Source organism: Tursiops truncatus, chromosome 12, assembly GCF_011762595.2.
Source record: "Tursiops truncatus isolate mTurTru1 chromosome 12, mTurTru1.mat.Y, whole genome shotgun sequence".
In the NCBI taxonomy this organism is placed as follows: domain Eukaryota; kingdom Metazoa; phylum Chordata; class Mammalia; order Artiodactyla; family Delphinidae; genus Tursiops; species Tursiops truncatus.
The window spans coordinates 84,002,968-84,027,586 of NC_047045.1; the positions used below are offsets into that span (position 1 = coordinate 84,002,968).

At 39.1% G+C, this 24,619-nt stretch overlaps 1 protein-coding gene across 2 annotated transcripts in view; it reads left to right on the forward strand.

The window, feature by feature from the left end:
• The window catches only part of PACRG (parkin coregulated), a 515,005-nt gene that overhangs the window by 300,737 nt on the left and 189,649 nt on the right, over positions 1-24,619 (forward strand). Inside the window, exon 4 of one of the 2 annotated variants that reach the window (XM_019951495.3) lies at positions 3,574-3,723. The exons of the other annotated variant lie outside the window; for it this stretch is intronic. Coding sequence (XP_019807054.1) covers positions 3,574-3,723 — 150 coding nt within the window. The remainder of the gene's footprint in view (positions 1-3,573; positions 3,724-24,619) is intronic. 2 annotated transcript variants of the gene reach the window in all.

Below are 24,619 nucleotides of genomic sequence, written 5' to 3' on the forward strand. Positions count from 1 at the left end.
AATTCTGTTTCGATGTCTAATCTTTCCTGACTAAGCAGTTTATAAAACATTTAGCTGGATGTGGCTGTGAGTCCTTTTTAAGAAGTGGGGTGGGATAGAGGGACGAATAGTAAGAAAAGACAGAAACCCAGGATTTTACACATCTGATTCTATTTGGCTGATAAGACAGGACCTAGGGATCTTTTAGCTTGGGGAAAAGTACTATGCCTCACTCTCCTTTTAAGTACATCTACACATACTCACATCCTTCTTCCCACCATTTCTAAATGATCCCAAGGAAAACACATACACAATGATAAAAGCATTTGGAAAACTGCTTCTTTGCTGTCTTGGGCTTTGTTCTCACATTGCTAAGTAGAATTTTATCCCTATGAGCTGGAGTAGACCTTATAAAAGAAGTCCTTTATCCAAGAGGGGGCAATCTAGCATGCTGTTCCCTCTCCTTCATCCTAATAACATCTACTCGTCCCTTAGGTCCTTACCTGTGTCTGGGAGCCTTCCCTGCTTTGTACGCTGGGCTGAATGCCTTTTGGATTTGCTGTTTAAATACCATATCCTTCTTATGAAATCTCAACACACTTGTAGTATTTGTTCAATATCTTCTTCCATACTATATTGTAAGCCCCAAGGGGCTGAGTACTATAACTGTCTTGTTCACTTCTATATCTCCAATTCTTAAAACAATAACTGGTGCATAATGCATTCTCAATAAATATTTGGTGAACGAGGATTAAGTAAACTAATATATGTAAAGTGCTCAGTTTAATTCCTGGCAGATAGAGGTGCCCAATACATGTTAGCTACTAGTATATGAACCATCACACAGATCTGTGCAGTACCAAACCCTAAACATGTTGAGCTTCATTGGTAGATGTTTTGAAAGAATGTCCACTGCCCATAATACTCAGAATGATATTTCTGCAGGCTCCCAGTTCTCTTCTGTCAAACGAAGTTGCGTCAGTAAAGCAGGGATCAATAACCTCTGGCTTCCTAAAAAGACAAAACAATTTTAGCTTGGATAAGACCAGAAGAAAGGACCCCCACTACCACTACAAAACACTCTACCTGACCTTCTCCCTCTCCAACTTCCCGTGGTTCTCTGAAGCTCTGCTCTTGAGCATCTCATTGCTACAGCTTTTAGGCTAAATTACAGCATTCTATTTTTAGTTATTTCTCAGAATATATGGTATGGTCTGCAGTGTGTCTAAATGCTGTAATAATGAGGTATCATGCAATCAAATTCCATAGTTATATTTAACTTGGTTCCTTGCGTTGAAGCTGAGGCTTCTCTATTCATTGTATTTGTGTTTGCTTTCAAACCAAACAGGAATGTAGTCTGAACTGGACCAGAAGTTGTGGGGTTGCCCTGAGGTGTTTTCATACCTCAACCCCCATTTTTTTGCTGGAGGGGATGAAGCTGACCACACTTTAGTTTTAAACACTTCCTAGTGATTCCAAAGAGAATAGCTGTGAAACCACTAAATGATACCTTATATTCTTGTATTTTCAATTGAGAATTTAGTTTGGTTCACACTTACCTTAAGTGTCACCCTTGTGCCTGGCTAGTTTGTACTTTATTCTGTAGGAAATGGTGTGGGGGAGACTCTGAACTCTCTGAGCAGGTAGAGAAATTATCAAATACGTTCTAAGAAGGTGAATCCAGCAGCAGTGTGAAAAGACAGGTTGAGGGAGTGGAGAAAGACAGAAAGAAGGCAGGTGGGTTACGAAGGTATGGCAGTTCTCCAGTAGAGGAGTTCTAAGGACCGGAATCAGAGGAGAGGTGGTGAGGATGGAGACCCAGGACCAGAGGAGAGGTGGTGAGGATGGAGACCCAGGACCAGAGGAGAGGTGGTGAGGTTGGAGACCCAGGACCAGAGGAGAGGTGGTGAGGATGGAGACCCAGGACCAAGGGGGAGGTGGTGAGAATAGAGCTCCAGGACCAGAGGAGTGGAGGTGAGGATGGAGCCCCAGGACCAGGGGAGAGGTGGTGAGGGTGGAGCCCCGGGACTAGAAGGGTAGAGGTGAGGATGGGAGGAGGGCACAAATTCAAGAGCTACTTCAAAAACAGTATAAGATGACTTCGCAACATGAAGAATGCAAGGGATGAGAAACAGATTTTGACCCTGGATACCTGGGGTATCCAATACTAAATATGGGGTAAATAGATAAAAGGTAAAGTTTATGGGGGAAACTTATCTTTGGAACAAACTGAATTTGAGGTGATCGCAAGACACAGGCTACTGGAAATGTGAGCTGGAGTTCAAGAACAATGTTAGGACTGCCTCACAAGTACAGTGACCATGGTGTCATTCCTTTGGATGGACTGGTTCCTTTTGTCCCTCCGTAAATGGCACATGCTTTAAAGTCATAGTCAAGTTTTTCTTTAGAAGGTAGAATATTACAAATAAGAGCCTCTGACTTTGTCCTGAAGTAGTCTCGGGCATTGCAATTTATCAGTCACCACCTTTGACCTTCTATAATAGATGCTTCATATGGCTTTTCTATTTAAATCATAGAAATTTTGGCCATTTTAGAAAGTAAATAATAGGTTCCCATGGTTAAGGACCAAGAAAGTGTGGGGGAGTTGGCTGTGTTTATACAGCCAGTTATCTGTGTCCTTGTCCCTGGGCCGCTGCATCCCCACTGGAGCAGGTTTCCAGACCCTGCACTTGGGGGACACCAGGTCACTTACTGTCTCCTGTTGTATCTCTGCAGTACAGCTTGTTACTGTGCATTCAGAATTGTTCTTTAAAAACATTTTGCATGCCTTTGGTATCTTAGTTATATACAGTTAATTCCTTCTAAAGTTCTGAACGTTAAAAATGTTTGCTTTTCTTCCCTACTTTCTTGAGAGTCTAATTATAGTCACTTTATGGTCACTTCTACCAACAATGTTCTCAATGTTTGTAACCAGTCTATAGTTTCTACTCATACACAGCATAACCAGTCTCTTCTTCCCCAAAAAATGTTTTTTCGTGGCAACAGTTTTAAGCATAGCATAGATTGCTAACTTAAAGGGATCGTTGCATAAAAAGTTATGTGTTGGGCTTCCCTGGTGGCGCAGTGGTTGAGAGTCCGCCTGCCGATGCAGGGGACACGGGTTCGTGCCCTGGTCCGGGAAGATCCCACATGCCGCGGAGCGGCTGGGCCCGTGAGCCATGGCCGCTGAGCCTGCGCGTCCGGGGCCTGTGCTCCGCAATGGGAGAGGCCACAACAGTGAGAGGCCCACGTACCGCAAAAAAAAAAAAAAAAAAAAAAGTTGTGTGTTGTCAGCCTCCCCCGGGGTCCTTTAGCAACACGAACTGATCTTTTACCTTTCATGCTACTTGTCCATCACCAGCCTCTTAGGATTGATGAGGAATCAGTGCAAGTCGGGAGAACAAATAATGCACAAACATGATCCTGTTTATAGCGTTAACAGTGCATCATTCAAAGCTGTAATAAGCCAGGCTCATCCCATTGGTGATCCCCAGTAGAGTACAGTTTAATTAAGTGGTCTACGAGACGACTTCCCTTAACATTGTAGAAATGAATGCTTTCTATTTTTGGCTTGTTCCTTTTCCTACTGTATAGATGCCTTGAACCTCCGAAACCGACAGGTCATCTGCGTCACTCTCAAAGTCCTACAGCATCTGGTTGTGTCCGCTGAGATGGTGGGTGAAGCTTTGGTGCCCTATTACCGTCAAATCCTCCCCATCCTCAACATCTTTAAGAATATGAATGGTGAGCTAATATCCCAGAAGTCAAAATGTCTTTTAAGCACTAAGAAAGGGAGTGGTTTGAGGTAGAGTTAATTAGCAACACGCTTAGGATTTATTATTGCATATAAAGCAAGATCCATTCGGAGATCTACACAGCATAACTCCTACCTCTTCTGCCACTCCCTAGGGAAAGAGTAAAATTAACAATTTCATTTATTTATTACTCCTCACATGTACAGCTTACTTACTCAGTACAGAGGCACTGAAACAGTTCTATAATCTTGCCATAATTAAATTGTAAAGTTTTTTTTTAAATGGTCTTCTGAATACGTTAGTAGGTTTTGAGTTTGTCCTTTCTCTTGATGGTAATTCTACCTTTAGGTATTTCCTGTTAAAATTACAGTCAGTTTTTATAATTAATTTAAGAGGAATTTTTAAAGCAATATTATTAAAATCTGGTACAGGCGATTTGGAGAGTTTTAATATAAGTTCTATTTCTATTTAAAAAAAAGAAAAATAGATGATTCGTAGTTACTTAGCTGATGGTGCATGCTGATTAAATATGTATGTGCTGATATATTTATTTGTTAAAGTAGTATTCTATAAGGTTTGGAAAGCACTGATGCACTGAAGTGAATCTGCTTCACCCAAGGGTATTAGCAAGTTGTGGTGACCTCCTGGCAGGCAGTGGATGTACCTCTGTTCATTGACACTGTGATTTTCCTTTTGTACCTCTTGAAATGATGTGAATCTAATTTTCTTTTATGTTGCTAACTTTGAAGTTCCATACTTCTTATATGCACGGTGTAAGCCAACATTTGAAGTTAATTTCTGACAGCCATGTAAGTAAGTTAGTAATTTAGTGGAACAGTGCATGAAAATTTTGCAACATGATCTGCTTATTGTACAGACAAGAAAAAATCAAACTAAAAACTGAACATATGACAGCTTCAATCACAAAGAAGTCCTGTTTCTGGAATCATTATTTTTCATATATTTCCTAAATTGCTATTAAAAGTCTCCCTAATCAGGCAGACTATTCAGGAAATCATGGGATCATCAGAGTCTTTAGCTGTCTTTCAGGAGTAGGGCCTCCCTATATGTTTAATATTAAACATTTTTAGTAAAAAGGACTTCAACTGGGGTTATGGGAGCTTAAGAATGCTCATAATGGAATGAATTGATATCCATTCAAAAATATCTAAACACTACAGAGTTAATGTCATTTAGATGAGATGGTCACTCTTGCAGGAAAGTAAAAACTGGGTGTTAGTAATTCAGTCTTTTACAATCTAAACTGAAAGTTTTAGTAACAGCATTTCTACTTTGTGGAAAATACTTGCTTAAATATTCTTGATTCATAATTCATATTTTTACTGCAGAGCGGCATCAAATAAGAGATAGATATAAAGACAGGAATGCTAGAGATAAAGACAGAAATGGAAGAATCAGGGAACACTCACCCCCAGAAGTCTCAGTTATTGTTAACACTTTTGAAGTGTGTGATTCACAAATGTTTCCTCAATAGTCCTCACAGAAACCTATGATGTATGTCCTATTACTATTTCCATTTTTTAGCTGCAAAAGTTGCCTCTCTGTAACTCTTCCCCTCCATAAACATTTGCTTCTGTACTTGCCTCTCATGGAAGATGAGTGCCAGCATCCCCCTCCCTTGCTTGAGTAGGAGTAGGGGGACGCCACGCACGTTAATGCTCTCCTTGTCCTACAATGGGATCCGGAATTTAAATCTAAGCAACATTTTGTATCTTTGTATAAAATAAGAAAGACAGTGATATTCAAAAGATGATTAGAATCTCCCTCATCCTCAAGGAACCCTGTAAAGAAGAATAAGCACAGCTGCCACTAAGACAGATAAATCTCTTGGGAGCTCTAGACTGTTAAACAAAAACAATTGGTTTCTACATATTCCTCATTATACTACTTATTTAATTCTTTAACTTAAAAATGTTCCTGTGCTTCACAAAAGCAGTGACTGAGTTTAGGAATACATCCCCTGTTTATTTACAGTTTACATCATGGCCTTAATTGGTCCCACACCTAGCTGATTATTTTGGAACGTTTCTAACATTTCCTAACATTTCCAGGAATTCTACATTCAACTATTTTTCTGGTTAATATCTTTCTGACATTTGAGGGGAAAAACTATTAGCTTCAGCTTCATTTTCTACTTATCTTAGAAACCTGTCAGTACAATGCCAGAATGCAGTTTGCTGTATTTCCAGAGGGTCATCTTACAAAATTGGAGCATTCTAGCTCTAAAACTTAAAACTATTCTTCAAAGTGGCTGTTACCACAGATCCAGTTCTACCAGTAGAAGCTTATCACAGGATTTCCAAATACAATACTATTTTCAGTCTAAAAATAATTTAGCTTTAATAGTATTTTAATAAACCTTGCTTTATGATTATACTTTATTCATATTCACAGAACCATATATACATTTTTATTTAAGCAGGTGTCTTTAGTAATAGATGTATTTAGTTACAATTAAAAATAAATTAGAAATGTACAGCATGTAGCATTAGAAAAAATATTTCATCCTTAATTTCAGTGTATCTGAGAACAATTTCATTTTCTGTTTCCTTTTTCCCTACCTTCATGTAATCAATGTCTTGTTAAATTCATATTCAAAGATATATTTTTCCAGTCCCACAACAAAATATTTTTGAGAGTAAGACCCAATATAAATGACCAAAAGAATGAAAGAGAGAATATTCCTTCAAATATAATGACCTTATCCTTCCGTTAATGTTCCCTCGAAGCACAAGCTTGAGCATAATTTTGCTGCCTGCTCCTTTTTGCAATTTCTGTCCTATTTTAATGTCAGCTGGACTTTCTCTGAAATGATCAGAGGGGCTGAGTAGCTAGCGAATGCACAGCCATGTCAGCAGTCTTCCCAGGGGACCAGTGGGAAATAGGTAGACCGGGGGGAGCACATGACACTGGTAGCCCCAACCGGTGTCCCCATCCACACTTCTACAGGTAATGAAACTTACTGCCAGCCCCACAAGATCAGTCCTGGTCTAGGAGAAAGAGTGGCTTTGTATTTCTATTTATAAATAACATACTTTCACAGGTTTTAATCAGGCTATAGTTAAAACAACAACAGACAAATCGGTGAATTGCAATGTGGAATAAAGAGTAATATTTGGGAGCAGAAGAGATGTGACCTTAGGCAAATCATGTGACTTCTCTGAACTTCAATTTCTTCATCTGCACAAAATATTTATAGTAACGTCTTTTTCATAACGTTGGCAAAACAATTTGAGATAATGTACACCCCTTCATGTGGGGCCTGGCCTTGACCGAATATTAAATGAGATAGTCATTATTATCATACACATACAATGTTATCCCTGTATGATATTATATACAAATATAGCAATACTGTATAAATTAGTATATAGCAGCTTGAAGAGGTGATTTAATGTATTGTATCCCCTGGTCACTTCTGTGAGCCTGTGAGTGAGGCATGACCTCCTGGTTTCCCCAGCGGCTGCAGTCCCTTTGCTTCTAAGGACTCACCTTGCCTCTGACTACCAAATGCCAGGTGGGTGGCCAGATAAATTAAGGACAATGGGATTCATTCAAGGATAACTGGTTTTCAAATCCATCCCTTCCTGGCAAGCTGAAACGTGTGAGTGCGGTTTGGGGGAAGGTCATTATCTTAAGAAGAGAAGCTGAGTGTGACAAACCAGGATCAGGGCCCTCTTTGGAAGATCCAAGCTAGTATCTAAGCTTGAACTTGTTTCCTTTCATTCTAAACAGTGAAGTTTGGATATCTAAGACATGCTGTCTTTCCAGTGACTGCTGTGGGGTGAAAGAGAAAGAAGAGTTTCTATAACAACAATTTCTTCTATCCTGTGTTCTTTCACAAATGTTATTAAAGGTTACAGAAAATTAAGACAATAGGAATGCTCAATTTATAGCTTTCTGAGATGAAACTACAAAATTAATGATGCAGTGTATTGCATTTGAGAAGCTTGAGCCAATAAATGGCATTAAAACATTTACAGCTACAATATGGGGCTCTGCCAGCAGATTAAGGCTATCCAGCAACCGTGTGTTTTGGAGGCAATCCTTATTTTGGTACTTTTGTTTCTAATTGCACCAGCAGTCCTAAAACAACCTCTAAGGGATATAGTTCAGAGACTCCAGGTATCAGCAGCTCTAGGAGTACATTAACTTTATGTCACAGAATATGCAAAGTAAATGTAATAATGAAATAACATGTTCCCAAGTGTGTGAAATCAAATAGTCTTTGATTTATCTAGGATACTCTAAGATGTATGCCATAGACTAATAGAAGTCCATGAAAAGAGATTTAAAATTTCCAATTCAAATTCAGACACATTAAATAACACAGGAAATGAGAATGCATTAAATTTGCAAAACATTTTGGAAAGTTTGTACCAGGTCTTTCGTCCTGAAATTTAAGTAGTTTCTAAAAAATAGAACCAACTGTTTTCTACTGCTGGTCTTTTAAAACAACTTCTAGGGAGAGCCTAAGAATTCTCAGTCAACCTGTTTCAGACCCTCTTTAGATATTTTTTTGAGTTCTGTGGTACCTATTTTCATGGTCCTTTAAACTGCTGATGAACTTTTAAGAGCTGATTGTTCACCAAAAATGTCTTTAGTTCTTATGTCTTATAATTGACTTGTATAAAATTTATTTCACAGAGCTTTTAATTTAATTTTGAAATTAAGGTTTATTCCCCCATGGAATTCTATACAATTTTTAGTATGATTTAGAAATTTGCTTCAAAGCTCCTTTGGAATCATTAGGCTTATTAGATTTGAAAGTCTTTGAAAGTCCTAGGTTTATTGAGGAAAGTATTAGAATACTACTCCAGCATTCCTGAAAGTTAGATTTGGAATGATCATGTATCTATCTAATCTCTTCTGAACTCTTCTTCCACTCAGATATAACTAGTTGGTCTGAAAAGAGTCCGAGGATCCTAACCAAGCTGGCAGATCCATGTAGGTGCCCTTTGATCTGCACCTCTCTCCACATTTACTAAATATCAGCCTATTGGTTTCATAGTCCAGATGTGTTGGGATTTCTTTTTTCTGTGAGGAGTGTAGCACACTGAGAAGAATTAGGTGCTTAATATGTGTTTGTGTGGAATTTATTCACTATCCCAGTCTGCATGACCAACACTTATTTATTCAGTCTTGTCCTAAAGAGCCTCACTGTTTCATGAGGTAGCCCGTCCTACATCCAAAGAGAAAATCACTTCCTACAGTGAATGAAATATACGCCAAATATTTCTATCTGGCTTCTCTCTAGTCTAAACCACACAGAATAATATCTAGTCCCTTTTCCAAATAACAGGCCCCCCAAAAATGATATAAAACTTTCCTACCCCTTCAGTCTTCACTTCTCCAAGTTCAATGTCCCTTCTTCCAAGCATTCTTTATAAGCAGAGGTTTCAGAGCCTTGAAAATCTTAGGGGATGGAGATGGTAGACCCATGTACCTGTAAACACTGATGGCTCTGCAGTAATCCAAGAGAGCAGCCCCAAGGGACAGATGGTCCTGGGAAAAGCCAAGGCTTCTGTGACCTCATTTGATGCACCTTATATGTGGTCAGCCCATAAAATGACCATCTTGCTACTGTGAAATCTTACCATTATGTTGGGGTCAGGTGCATACTTTAAATTGCCTCTATCCGCTCTTCTCTGTAGACCCTCATGATTGCATCTGCCCAGAGGAAACATTATTCTCAGAGTTGTCTATCTGTATCTAGAAACACATGACCTGGTAGGATGATGACCAAGGGAATCAGAATCTAGTTCTGAAGGCTGTTTATTAGTTTCCTAGGGCCACTGTAATAAATTACTACAAACTGGGCAGCTTAAACAACAGAAATGTACTGTCTCACAGTTCTGAAGGCCAGAAGTCCAAAACCAAGTTGTCAGCAGGGCCGTGCTCTCCAGTCTTTAAGGAAGAATCCGTTCTCCACCTTTCTCCCAGCTTCTGGTGGGTCCAACGCTCCTTGGCTTGTAGGTACATCACTTCACTGGCTGCCTCCATCTCCACATGACATTTTCCCCTGTGAGTCTGTCTTTGTGTCTCTTCTCTTCTATTAAGATACTTGTCCTTGTCAGGTTTGGATTAGGTGCCCGCCCTACTCCAGCACGACCTCATCTTAACGTTACTAATTACATCGGCAATGACCCTATTTCCAAATAAGGCACATTTGGAGGCTCCAGAAAGGGCTTCAATTTGGGGGGGGATGCTATTCAGCTTGGGACAGACCATGTAACTCTCTCCCAGGGCGTGTGGAGGTGCGACCCCATACTTGATGAGTAAAGTTGGAGGTTTCGCGTGCCATCCATTCCCTCACATCTCCATCACTGAACGAGGACTGGCTGCACAAAACCTGATGAGAACTCCCCCTTTTAATAACAAGGAAAAATTCTCTTCCTTTTCCCTTCATCAGGAAGGGGGTGTTCGGTTAAGAAAGGAAAGGGATCTAGGTAAGTTTGGAGTAGAGGGGATAGCAGGATTTTTTTTTCCTTCGGTAATGTTGCAAACTGACAAAGAGAGGTGAGTGAATGCTTTCGTGGCTCTGGGCGCTGCCCAGGATATCCCAGACTCCCAGGGGCATGCTGCCACCCACCTTCCAGAGGACCCCAGGCACCCACTCAGGGTGGCAGACTGCATTGCCTGCGCCTGTCCCTGCCCAACCAGCTGGGCAAGAGGGTCAGGCCACTCTGTACCTGAATGGGGTTTGGATCAATAAATAGGGGTTCAGCTTGTGAACCAGGACAGGTGGGACAATGTGTGGAAAAACAAGAGATGGGAGAGTGTTCAAGAGCAAAGTTTCTGTGTCAGGGTTGCTTGGGTTTGAATCCTGGCTCAGGGTTTGTGACCTTGGACTGGTTACGTAACTACTCTGTGCCTTAATCTCCTTCATTTGAAAAGCAAGTTGTAGATGAAAAACTGCTCATTGACCCGCAGAGAACTGCAGGAGATCATTTTGTAGGAGTGTGGGCAGCATGAGGGTAAGGGGAATAGATGATGAAATGTGAGTGAAATTGCTTTACAGATTAGCAGGGGTTACAAGTCTGTCACCTGCATCACGAGGTTGTGGAGAAAACTATATGTATGTAGTTTTGTGTTCCTTCAAAGGAAGTTAAGTGGCATCTATTAGAATTAATGTGATAATTTAGTAAGGTGATTAGATGCAAAATAAACGTTCAAGAATCCATTTTTTTTAATGTGCCAGCAGTCAGAAATACAATGCATTGTTTTCTAGATGCTAATAGTTCCGACTTGCAGAAATATTCCATCAGAGATAAACTTTTACTGTTCCGCTCTCCCTCCCCTGGAAGATAGTTTTAGTTCCTTCTTTGGATTTCCTAATTCATTTCAGAAGAGGGCAGAAGTATTTACCTAATCAAACGGCTTTACCTTGGTAAACCAGAAGTTTACGAAGAATTGCCTGCCCTGATGTACTATTGAAAACCCAGCCTCTTTCCAAGACAGACACTACTTTCAGTTTCTAAATTGCTTTTATATTTGCAGTTTCTTTTTATGAATCTTTCCAAATCTTAGTGTTCAAGTTTCATCCTGGGCGTCCCAGGTTCACTTGCATTTGCTACATCATTCTGGTTTTACCACTGCTCCCACCATGTGTAACTTCACCTAAAGGGATCAGACTGTCAGAAGAACTCTGAATTGCAGACAAATTCACCTCCCAGGCACATCTTGATAGTTCCGGATCAGAGGCAAGTTTGATGGATCGAATTTGCATAGTTAATCATAAAAAAATCAATTTCATAATGGAAAGAAAGGATTGACCTGCTAGTTGGAATGGGCCACATGGCCTACACCCTGATTCTTGACCTTGAGGGACCAACCTAAAACCAGTCCAAAGACTCTCAGGAAACAGCACCAGAAGCAAACCCAAACATCACGTCCTCCCAGGAACCTCCCCTGATCCCCCTGTGATTTGTAGAATGGAGTCCTCTTCTGTAGGTCTTTCCAAAATCTCTCACGCTGGGTAGATTTTATTTCCTGGGTTTATCGCCTCAACTAGCCCAGGGTGGACTGGGGCAGATGCAGGGAGAGAGTGGGGACAACTGGCCATTTCTTAATCTGTCTGCTAAGCTATGTTTGCAGTGTGTGTTTTGTCACCCCTCGCACCCCCTCTGAGGTACTCCGCAGAGGATCCACAAAGTGATTTGATCCCAGCTGGTTCCCAGTCCTTCCTAGGCCACTGGCATCGTCACTGCTCACTGGAAACTGGCACGTTTCTGAATAGGAGATTTCCACCAGCTCAGCCAAGGCTTTTGAGATATGCCTCCAGAAGTCTGTCTGTATAATATGCTTTAATGTATTTAAAGGCTCAAGGTGGGCCCCAAATGTGGATATTAGCCCAAGAGAAAAGTGTTCTTTTCTGTTTATGCAACAGAAGGTTTTACTTAATCTGACCAAGAAAGCATATAGTGATTTCTCAAGCTGTAATTTAAGGAGGCTCCTATATTCAGCCGATCATAATTTGTACTTTTAAAATCACCTAAAATATCACCTATTGTGGATTTGCTGATAATTAAGGTCTCATTCTCATTTTCCTTTATATGCAAATCTTTCAGGAGCACCCGTAAATGACTTTTTAGAGGTCTCTGTGTGGACGTTGCAGAGAAAATAAGAATGTCACCAGTGTAATTGTTGTGTTGAATAGTCGCTATTCATGACACAATTAAAAGGCAAGTTTAAAAGGGGGTTGGGGACCAAAAAATGAGGTTTATTCAGTGGGGGAGCCTTGCCCTGACACTGCATAGAACTTAGCAGGGGCCTTCATGGTTCCACTCACGCATGGGATCCTCAGGCATTTTGAGTCACACACACAATTCCAGTGCTTAGAATCCCTTCTTTAACAGATTGATCAAAACTCTAAACTTGATCTACCCTCAAGTATTCTCCCCTCTCCCAGCTCGGATCTGATCAGGCTGGACGCTGGCAGTGGGACAAGGGGGTGGAGTGGCTTCACCTCTTTTCCTGCCCTGTACGTTGCCCTGGACGGTCAGGGTGGGGGAGGCGGGCTGCGAGGAGAGCAGAAGCTCCTGCTGACTCACGCGGTCCTGGTCTGGTTCTCCCCGCCCCGGACGTGACTCTCTCTTCTGGATGTTCACTTGTGATTCCTCCCTCCGCCGCCCGATTTCCTGCATTCACCTCCGCTTCCAGTGCTCAGAGTCCCGCCCCCCGGAAGCCGTGTCATCCAGCAGGCAGATGACCCGGCACCAGCGCTCCCTCCCATACGGAAAACACCCTCACTCACACTGCGCGCTGGAAATTCTGGAGCCCATGCCCTCCAGTCCTGCTTCGCGGGCTCTATCAGCTTCTCAACTGTGAGGAAGACCCGGGTCTTCTCGTGTCGCCCATGACGCTGCCATGCGCGCCTTAGAGCACCCAGGGCTCTCCAGATGGCACCTCCGGCAGGGTGGGGTTGACCCAGAGCACAGCGACAGCGCCCTTTAGAGAAATCTCGCTGTCTTCTCACTACGTGTCTCTCTTTAAAAGCCTGATCTGTCCGGTTGTGGAACTGGACCTCTGAAAGCCTTCAGTCTCGCCGCTGCTGAAGTGCTGGCCTCACACCCCATGTTCCCACAGTTCCCGTCTCAACCCCGCACTACACTGGCTTCCGTTTACTTGAGCCAAACACAAAACTGTAGGAGGCATTTTCCACTTAGTATGAAATCAGCTTTCCATTTTTATTGTCCTCCTCAAAAATCTATACTTTTCACATTGACGGGAAGAAATGTATATAGCTCAGCATAAGCTTAACCATCAATGAAGGAGGAATTGAAAAATACAGTAGACATATTTCCCTAGAAAAACTGCAAATATTATTGATATTTCTTTGCTTGCCTGCGTTCTGTATTATATTCTCATGCACATCTTGAATTAATGTTCCAAGTAATAAAGAAAAAAGTAATGATGGCAGTGTTGTTATGAGTAAGTTCTCTTTGGATCCTTCCAGGATTAGTTTACTTTCTTTTCCCTAAAACACGGTACTTTAATATGAGCTTTTTGTGAGCCTATTTATATCCATTTTGAGATAGCAATGAACAAAAAATGACTCTCCTTTCAATGACTTTTAGATTTTGCATACCTATTACAATCCTACTTTACTTCCCCCAAATGAGCCCTATAATTTTTTCTTAAAATTTATCTCTTGAGCCTTGAAGTTATCTTTATCACAAACTAAAAGGCAAATTAATGATATAATAGTTAAAATTTAAAAGCAATAATTGGGCCATAATAACAGGATTATTGCCCAGTAATTTTCCCACTATTTCAAGCTTTGTTTTTACCTCCAAGAAAGTTGGATATTTATTTATACACATAAAGGGTTTTGAGGCGTTCGTAGGTCTTGTAACACAAATCATTGATTATTATCTGTGCTTGTGTGAGTAGGTTGATTTGTTATAAATATCATAAATAACCGTCTAACCAGATGGCTGAGACGTAGGTCTGTCGAGAAGAAAAATATGTGTTATCCTTTCCGTGTTCCTTATGATCTGTGAATATAGAATGATGATATTCAGCAGGAAGCAGTGCAATATTTATATTTTTGTGATGACCAACTAAAACGTCTAAAAGTTTCTGTGAGGATTTTAAGCAACAGTGGAATGAGGGGGAAGAGTGTGATGACAAGCCTTTTAAAACCTGCTCACATGTCCACCTTTCTTACACACCTGCTGAGCTGTCTCCGTTGCTTGCCATGGTACACTGGGCCTTCTTGATCTCCCCTTAAGGCTGGTCTCACTACCTCCAGAAAGACAAGTTCATTAGGCTAACTCCAAAGCCATAGAGAACAATGTGGTTTTTACTAGTTATTTGGAGGATGCCAAAGGGAGGACAACATAGTACATCATTCATTGATTCATTGAAAAAAAAAAATCAAGTGTTTACTATGTGCCAGCACAGCAAAACCTCCTAAAAATCCTTAGAAGATTGAAAGTGTGCTGCCATGCAGCTATATTCCACTTACCAAACGCATCAGACTCCTTTGCAGCCGTACCCCGTGTCCCTGAATCAATGCGTACCTCCACGGGAGACCCAAGGAGCGAAGGAGGTTTCCACCCTCGGAAAAAAGCAAACGTGAGGTTCCTTATGACCATACACCCTCCCCTTCTTCTGCACTCTTTAGTAACTTGGCCCTGAGGTGAGGGCACAAATTTAGAAAAGTAAAATCCTAGATTTGATGGTAGACTTGTTGAGACTCTTCAATGGGAAGAAGAGTGCTGCTTAGACTTAATGCATTTTCTGAGCCAATGAAATAGTGAGCTATGTAATAAAGGTTCAGATTTACCACCATTACCATTATCTTCTTGTAGAAGAATGGGGGAATCAGCTTCCTTAGTCCTAGCTACACATATCCATTCCTGGGGAGATCATAAGAAGAAACTCCCACTGTGGACAACCTTCAACTAATGTGATTTGTTTTGTTTTGATTTTCAGTTTTATTGAGATGTAATTGACATATAATTGTATAAGTTTAAGGTACACAAAATTGATTTGATATATGTATATATTGTGAAATAATTACCACATTAAATTTAGTTAACATCCATTATCTCATATACTTACAAATTTGTTTTCCTTGTGATGAGAACTTTTAAGATCTATAGTGTTAGCAACTTTCAAAAACACAAGACAGTGCTGTTAACCATAGTCACCAGATATTGTTAATCAGCTGTCTCTTAGAATTTCTATGACCAATTTTTGCTGAATCTTTGCTAGGAGCTCCATTATATGTAATTTCTGATAAACCTTTGCTAAGAACTACATTATGATATGTGTATTGTGTTTATAAACTCAAGCAAAGAGCATCTGAGATTGTCTTGAAACTACCAACCAACTAGATTTGAGAGTCCATCTAAATGCATATGACTTAGGCCATGGTGGACAACACTTCATCTGGTGCATTCTCCATCATCAGGAATGCCTGATAGGTGTAGTCTTGTTTTAATCAAATAGGCCTATGAGGTCAAACAGCAATGAGCTAGGAGCTCTAGGATCTTTTTGAATATCTGGGTATTGTTACTTGAACATAAATTCCATGAAGACAAGAACTTTTTATCTCTGTGTCACTGCTTTATCATCAGCTCAAGAGAAGATCCTGGCCATTCTTAGCTCAATAAATATTTGCTAAGTAGTTGGATTGGGTGGATGGATGGATGGATGGATGGATAGTGTATTTATTTACTCTTGCCACCATAACAAACCACCACAAATTTAGCTGCTTAGACAATGCCCATTTGCTTACGTCACAGTTCTGTAGATCAGAAGTCCAATGGGCTTGACTAGGTAATATGATAAAAATCTAATAAGGCTGAAATCAAGGTGTCAGCTACCCTGCATTCATTATAGAGATTCTGGAGAAGAATCTTACTTCCAGGCATAAATCAGTTCCAGGTGGGTGTAGGACTGAAATCCCCATGTCCAGGCTGGCTATCAACATTGGGTAGCTCTCAACTTTTAGAGGCTGCCCACCTTCCCTGGTTCACGGCCCCCTTCATCTTTGAAGACAGCAATGGCAGCTCAAATCCTTTTCCTACTGCTAATCTCTCTGACTCCCCCCTGCCACATCTCAGCTGCTTTTAAGGGCTCATGTGATTACATAGGGCCCACACAGATAATCTTGGATAATCTCCCTATTTTAAGACCATCTACAAAGTCTCTAACAGCAGTACAGTACCTAGACTAGTGTTTGATTGAATAACAAGAGGACAGGAATCATGGGGGACATCTTTAGAATTGTGTCTTTGGATGAAGTTACCCAAAAGTTGATGTCCAGATGGCCATGACTGGAACCTTGAAGTATATGTTCAAGAGGACACAAAATGAACCTATTTCTTAAAATCTTTGCAAAGGTAGCACAGCTCTACACTCCCATGAAAAACTCAGAGAAGACTGCAGATGTACAAAACTTGGAATGGGTGTGACAAGACACAGAGTTTAAAGGTTTTATTGTTATCTCAGAGTTGAATCACATTATCTAAGGATTTGATGATTCATATATAAGTGGAGAATAAAGTCAAGAAGTTCAACCTGCCTTTCAAAAGATTAGCCAGTGATAAAAGAACAGCATCTGCAGCCAATTAGTCCGTTAGCCAATGGTGTTCTCTCTCCTACCTTATGTTCCTTTTCACTGACAGTATATTTCATTTCCTGAGTAATTCCATCAACATACCTAAAATTCCCACAGGCCAGCAATAGAAAAGGACAGGGAAGTATTGTTTTTAGAATTGCTATAGTTGCTTTACAGATGAAGAAGCTAAGAACTGGATCAAATGATTTGCCTAAGGTCATATGACAGAAATGAGTCACAGCCAAGACCTCAGAAATCAATAGATCCTACTTCCAAACCTGAGTGCCAGATACTCTGAAAATGTAAACTGCTTTGCCAGAAATAGGGGTTCTGAGGCAGTTCTGATCAACAGATTTATTTTACTTAATGTACTGAAATAAATTGACATTTCATTGATCCACTTTAACAATTATTATATGCTGTCAGATCAAAGCAGCTGTTGCTAATCTTCCCCACAAATTCATATGCATTATAAAGCAAAAATGTTTTCATATCATCAGTTTCTATTGTGGAGTAGTGATCAATAATAGCTTGAGAAAAACTCTGAACACAGAAAACTAGCAGCAATTTCACCTGATTAAAAGCATCATCAAACATAGAGTATTAACTAACCCTCTAATGTAACTTCACTCTTTTTGCCAGAAGGAGTTCAAATATGTATTTTTAATCCAGTGGCATTCCTTCTCACAATTATTGATTAAAGCAGTATACATAGTATAATCACCTTGAGGACCAGGTCTTTCTAGATGAAAGTTACTCCCTAGAGTACATTTCAAAAAATATGTGGAAGCACTTTACCATATTTCATTAAATCCAAGATGTAATCAAGTGTTAAAAATATTTTATATTTTATGCCTCCTTGAGAAAGAAAATGTGTTTCCAATTAAACTATGATGCACTATTAGCATCCTAAATCAGAAATGTAAAAATTTTTAAAAAGTGACTTAATTAAATACATTGAGTCTAATTCGACTTGCAAAGTGAGGCATCAGCTATCTTGAACATGAAAAATAAACTGTCATGAATGGAATGAACACCACACCCCATCCACTCTCTTTGGGGTTTTCCTGTACCTCATCTAACATAATCTTCACAACCAGCATATAAAGCAAGTATTAAGACCAGTTTACAAACAATGGAAGTATTTTAGTGCTTCACCCCAGGTCATTCAGAAGCAGTCAAGATTCAAAACTAAATTAGTTTGATTCAAAATGTGTTTATTTTGTTTTCTAAGAGGGTTAGAATCTCTTTTTTCCCTGCTTATGATTTCTTGGCCAGTGTATCTACCCATTTCTTGGGAATGGACCAAGATGATAGAGGGTGAAGAGGCCATACCAAAGACTATACTTTAGAATACGTGGTACCTTATAAAGGTAACATCCACCAAAAATGTATAGCTAAATTATATAACTGGAATCTGCAAGAACATGGACATGCACATGCATTTTTAAAATCAAAGGAATTTTTGGGGGTACATTAATGGATGCGAAAATAGATATAGCTCAATTTCTATACAATACTCTCTACGTGATGCTGATAGTCGAGAAATTAACATTGTGAAACCAGTTATGGGCTTCGGTCTTCAATAAGCTTAATTTTTTTAATCTCAAAAAGAGCTACTTTTCAGAACAATAAATTTGAAATTATAACCCGAAACAAATAATAGAACTTTAAGTCTTCTTTATAAGGAAAGTAGAACAAAATAATGATAGCGTTATAATGAAATTAGGAAAGTAGAAAAAAATAGACATTATAAGAACAGTTTAACTGTATTTATTATTATAGACAAAGTAAAACAATTCAGTGTTCACATGACAGGTTAAGGATGTAGTTACTAAATTGTATATATAGCTGATGCCTAATAATTTTTTAAACTCATAATTTAATAAATTTTCCTTGCTTGATAAATTTGGATTGTTTTTTATTGACTAGTGATGTTTGATGTTTATTTCAGAATTACTTGATGGGGAAAGCTAAAATAATGACTTCCATGTGATTATTACATTGATTTGGAAAAATTTTAGTAAGTTATAGAGCAAGTATAAATTTAATTTGCAGAATGTTTTTGTTTTTCAAACACAATTCTTTAAGAAAAGACCACTTGTTTTAGGTGGAGCAGTTCACAGTCTCTTTATCCTAACTAATCCCATAGTCTCCCCAATAATTCTTCCAAATAACAATAGGAATAGAGATTAAAAATTGCTCTTGCCATTTATTCTTCATTTATTTGGCCAAATCAATATTTCGATTTCAGCACAGTTGTAGATTACAGAGAACAGTGTTCTCCTAATTTTGTTAATAACTCACAGGACAAGTGTTCTTATACTATCTATGAAGTAGTCTAAACTGTGACGTTTATCTACCCTTACCCCTGAGTTACAGAGAAGAACTTCTATGAACCTGTTTCTGAAAACTAGCCTACTTTTTCTTAGAATTTTCTGCCTACTTTTACTAGAAAATTGATTGCATTATTAAATTTCTCTTAGTTTCCCATATTTTAAAAAGAAAGCATAATTCATTCCAAATAAAACCATTCCAGGGTAATAATCATTTAGAATAAAAATGATTTTAGTATTGATATAGCTAAGTTTCTCAAATAAAAAATTTCCATGCCCAACGCATAATCTACCAAGCATGCCTGTGTTAAACGATAGCTTTGTAATGCAAGAATTTCCATTATAAAAACTTGTGAGATACAATCTAACACATCTGAAGATTTAACACCCTTAGATTGTAATTGGAAGACAAATTCTAAGGTAATTACTGTTATATTTCTTGGTTGAAAATCCTTGGCAAGTATAATGTAAAATTGACTCTGAAATTATGCAATTAAAATTATTAGCATTTAGCTATTCCTTTTGAAGCTACAATGGCTTGATTTGTTTGGCTCAAAAGATGTTCTGAGCCAAAACATGGCTCAAAAGATGTTCAAAGATGTTCAAAAGATGTTCAACTAAAATCTAAAAAAAGTGCTTAAAGTTCGAAAAGTTTTAAAAAGTGGCCATTGGGCTTCCCTGGTGGCGCAGTGGTTGAGAGTCCACCTGCCGATACAGGGGACACGGGTTCGTGCCCCGGTCTGGGAAGATCCCACATGCCGCGGAGCGGCTGGGCCCGTGAGCCATGGCCGCTGAGCCTGCGCGTCCGGAGCCTGTGCTCCACAACGGGAGAGGCCACAACAGTGAGAGGCCCGCGTACCGCAAAAAAAAAAAAAGTGGCCATTGATACAGTTAAATCTATAAATTCTATGTTCAGGTGAAGTGGTTCAACACTGAGTCATTGAAAAAATGGAATGTTCTATAGAGGGTATGCTGTTTGAAGTGTTTTACACCAGGAATATAAACTTTTTTAGAATTCTGTTAATCACGGCCATGAATTAATATGCAATGTTGTGACATGATCCTGTGATCTTTGTCAAATCAATCATGGAAACTTAGAAATCTCTTCTCTTAAAAATTGATGCATTCTTAGAATTGATTACTTGTCTAAACTATGTCTTTCATTAATATGTCTCACAGAACTGTTCTGCCAGTTATATTTTTAGAGTAGATATTCCTATTTTTTATTTTTTTAGTGAGATTATTTATTAATTTGTCTCAAGTTTTTTGTATTACTTAACTGTTAGCAATAGCTAATAGTTAGCTAATGTTTCTACGACAATATGCCATATACTGGGTTAAACACTTTTAATGAATCATCTCATTTAATCTACACAAACCCAGGAGGAAGAAAGTATCCTTAATCTAATTTAAGCGATAAGGAAATGAAGGCAGAGGGATTAAGTAATTTGCACACTGTCAGTCAGTAAAAGGCACCGAGAGCATTATTCAAATGGATAGAGGAACAAAAAGTGATAACTTCTATAGTTTTCTCCATTTCAGGAATACTCAGTATTTCAACTGCACCTAAAAAGGTATCTTATTACAGCGTGTTAGACAAGTCATTCCAATATATTGATTTCATCTTCCAGTGTTTAAACCAGCCATGTTCAACTAGTAACACTCTTAAACTTGCAGCTTGTTCCAAAGACTGTTTTTTCATTTTTGATACTAAATGAAAAAAGGTAGCATTCAATACTAGTTATTTCCTATGATTTATTTGTTTAAATATCAAGTGACATTGATCTTAGACAAAAACTAGACTCAAATTCATTATTTATGCAATAGGATGAAATTTTTTATGTGGATATAATTTATAAAAGACTTCACCAGATATATAACATATATATAATCAAAAATTTTATATCACATATTATATATTTATTAAAGCTCTTTTATAGTAGTTAATACAGCATGCATACACTTTGCTGAATTTATAAATCCAACCTAAAGTACCACTTGGACATGATAATATGGGTAGCTTTTAAAAGTGAGAAATTTTATTCTGAAGTGTACAGTTCTTCATGTGCAGTAGTTTGTTCTTTGTGTAGAAAGACAATTTTGCTGACAGTGTTAGTTTCTGCACAGAAGTCCTCATCGTCAGCAAGACTTAACTTGAGACGATTCAAGACAATTGCAAGAAATGCACTTTAGAAAGAAGAATTTATAAGATTTGTCCATTGAAAGATGTGAATTAATCGTATCTTGGAGTGAGGAAAAAACCCTAGCTTCACTTTTATAAGTTCGGGGAAGATGAGTTGCTAATGATGATCAAGGAGAAAGTCATTCCCTATAAATTATGGCTTGCTAGATCTTGAGCTTAAATATGCAGTTATTCTGAGAGAAAGAAAGAGAGAAAAGAAAGAGAACAATGAATATGATTAGAAGCACAGAAGAAATTTTAGTAGATAGGGAGATTAAAATCTAAAATCAGAAGTATTCTCATTGTTTGGAAAATCTAAAAAAATATGATGAGAAATGGAAAAACACTGAAAACGTACAGAAAGAATATCGATAGAGCCGTCGGTTTTAACTGGAGATGTAAAGAAGGGGTGTATTGAAAATAAAGGCCGCAAAATGTAATGAAGATGACAGACAAAAGGCTCCTTGACTGTATCAGAAGGGCCTTGTTTCATCTATGGTGGGTCTCCAAATAGAGCACCCTTCAACAAGTGGCCATCTGACCTCTGCTTAAACCCCCTGAATCACGTGGTCTCACAGCATCATAGTGCAACTAATATTTTTGAACAGCTTAACTGAAAAAATGTTTTCCTATATTTAAGCAAAACCTCCCTTCCTATAACTTTTCCACTTTGGTCTTCATTCGACTATGTAGTTCTCACTCAGATGCTCTCCTTGTATCCAGGCCCCTCTTTATTTCATGGCTTTCACAGGTTTCTTGGTATAATTTCTTCTTGTGTACCTGTTTTTATTGAGTTTGAACAAGGTATACTTTTACTTTGTCATATTCCAAATATATTAAGATACAGTATTAATTACTTTCTAATGTTGACATTTCAATACAACATTTATTTGCTGTGCTTTATCTCTTTGTTTCTCCTGTTTTCTATCAATTTCTCCAAAATCCTAATACATTGTTTGAAGTTTGGTTGTTTCTTCTTACACAAGTTTGCATTTCAAAGTATACTATTATTAGTAATCTTGTGTCCCTCAAAATGTGAAAACGTCTATCATTGTGAATAGTCCTCTGTTACCTGAGTTTTAGCATTGGTATAAGTGATACTGTTTGAGGTCAAAGCTGTCCATACAAATTCAATACATGTAAGTCTGTTGTCTCCTCAGGATGAAACTTAGATCGCTGTTTTGGCCTGAAAGCAAAATATCAGTGTGGCAGAGCACTGGGTCAACACTTCAACAAACATACTGACACCTTGATTGTTTTGGGTTAAAAGGATTTTTATTGGACAGCCCAGCAAGCTGGATTCAGGGACATGTTTCACGTTGCCAAAGAAAATTTGTGATTATATTTAAGATTTCTCTACCAGACAATTTCTTTTAAAAAACAAATGGAATAATCTTTCAATATTTTGTTTCCCTTGCACTCCAAAGTACAGTCACTTAGCAATTTTATTACTTTCTCATTTGCAACTGTATTTCTGCCCCCCTATTACCAGCCACCCCCACTGCCACTGCTCTAGTTCAGGGCATTAGTATTAAACCTTGTCTAATACAGTGAATTCTTCCTTGTTCTCCAGGCAGCAAAACTCACATTTCTTGTTCTGTCTCAAATTGGAAAACCTCCCTGCAATTCTAGAAACAAATAGTCTCCAGTCTAAAATATGCTGGACACACTTGTCCTAGTAGGTTGTGTTTTTCTTTTCTTTCTTTCTCAATATTTCTATCTTTATAGTCTCATGACATTATCTTAGTACTAGCTATCATGGAAAAGAGAGAATTCAACTCCCTAGGCAACTCCTCTCCCAATACTTTGATGCTTCAGCATATGTGCTCTTGGGACAAATGACACTTTTGTAGAAGAAGAAATATGTCAACTCACTGAATGTTGACAGATAAATAAGAAGGGATTCCTAATTAAAAAACAAAACAAAACAAAAAACCTTTGCTTTGCATGATGACTTTATCTGTGGTTCTATGGAAGCCTTTTCTGAAGAAGTACTCAGGCAAGAAACTGCCTCCTCCATAGTGAGAATGAGAGGGGGGTGGAGCCTGAGATCTCCCACAAAGTCAAGTGTGTGCTTGGATGACTGGAGGGACATCAAAGGTGAATGGTAGTTTTATAGCGATGGAGGGAAAACCACAAGATGAATCATGATCACTGCTATTTCTCGGGTGGAGAGATTATGTTGGTTCGGGTTGTGAGAAGGTACATTTATGGGAAAAAAATCCATAAAAGAAAAGAAGTAGGCCCATCTTCACAGATTCGGGCAGAGAAAGGGCAGAAACATAATATGTCTATCAAAGGCTGCTAAGCCATTGTTTCACCTCCTTATTCAGAACTGTGGAGCCAGGCTGAGTGGAATTAGCTTTCTCCTTCTTGCTGCTTCTCGGACACACGTTATAGAGAAAGCCATTCACTCAATCCTTTATTCAGTAATATTTACCGAATGCTTTATATGTGCCAGGCACTGTTCCAAACCCCAAATATAGAGTAGTGAAGTTAAACAAAAGCACAAACGTAAGTTCATTCTCATAAAATCAGAGCGATGGCGATGATGATGTTGGTGATAGCAGCAAGCAGAACCGGGCACTCGCGGCCAGAGGCGCCGCACCGAGTGCCTTCACTAGGTGACCTTGACACCGAGTGCCTTCACTAGGTGACCTTGACACCGAGTGCCTTCACTAGGTGACCTTGACACCGAGTGCCTTCACTGGGTGACCTTGAGAAGCATCCCGCCAGGCTGGCAAGTACAGCCCAGCAGGGCCTGCTTTGCTCGTCCCTGAGACTCCTGGTGGTCACATTGCCCTCTTCCCCATGGAGCTCCTTAAGCAGCCCAGGCAACACAGGTTATGTGTTAAGGGTGAGAGGGACTACAGAATGTCATGTTCAGGTTCAGACCCTGTTTGCACATCATCTTCCTCCAGCAATCCATTGAAGCAGCCACTGGATTGACTGAGTGGCAACACTTTGCTGATCAGCCCTGCAGACATGTTGTGCTGGCTCGAACCAGCTAACTGAGATCAAAAAAATGAAGGAAGCAACCTCTTGAAAGGACCATTGTGTAGCTGATCAGGAGAACTGGGTTCAATTACGGCTCTGTCTTGGGGGTTGTATGACCCTAGGTGAGTCATTCAGTTCCTCTGTGTATTTCTTCAGTGAGCAAGTGGGAAAAATACATACTCATATGTCCTTAAGATTCTCTTTCTGCTTCTCTTGTCTGTTTTCCTTCTCTTCATCCTCAGAGCTGGTTGCCATTTATCATCAAATAATTTTT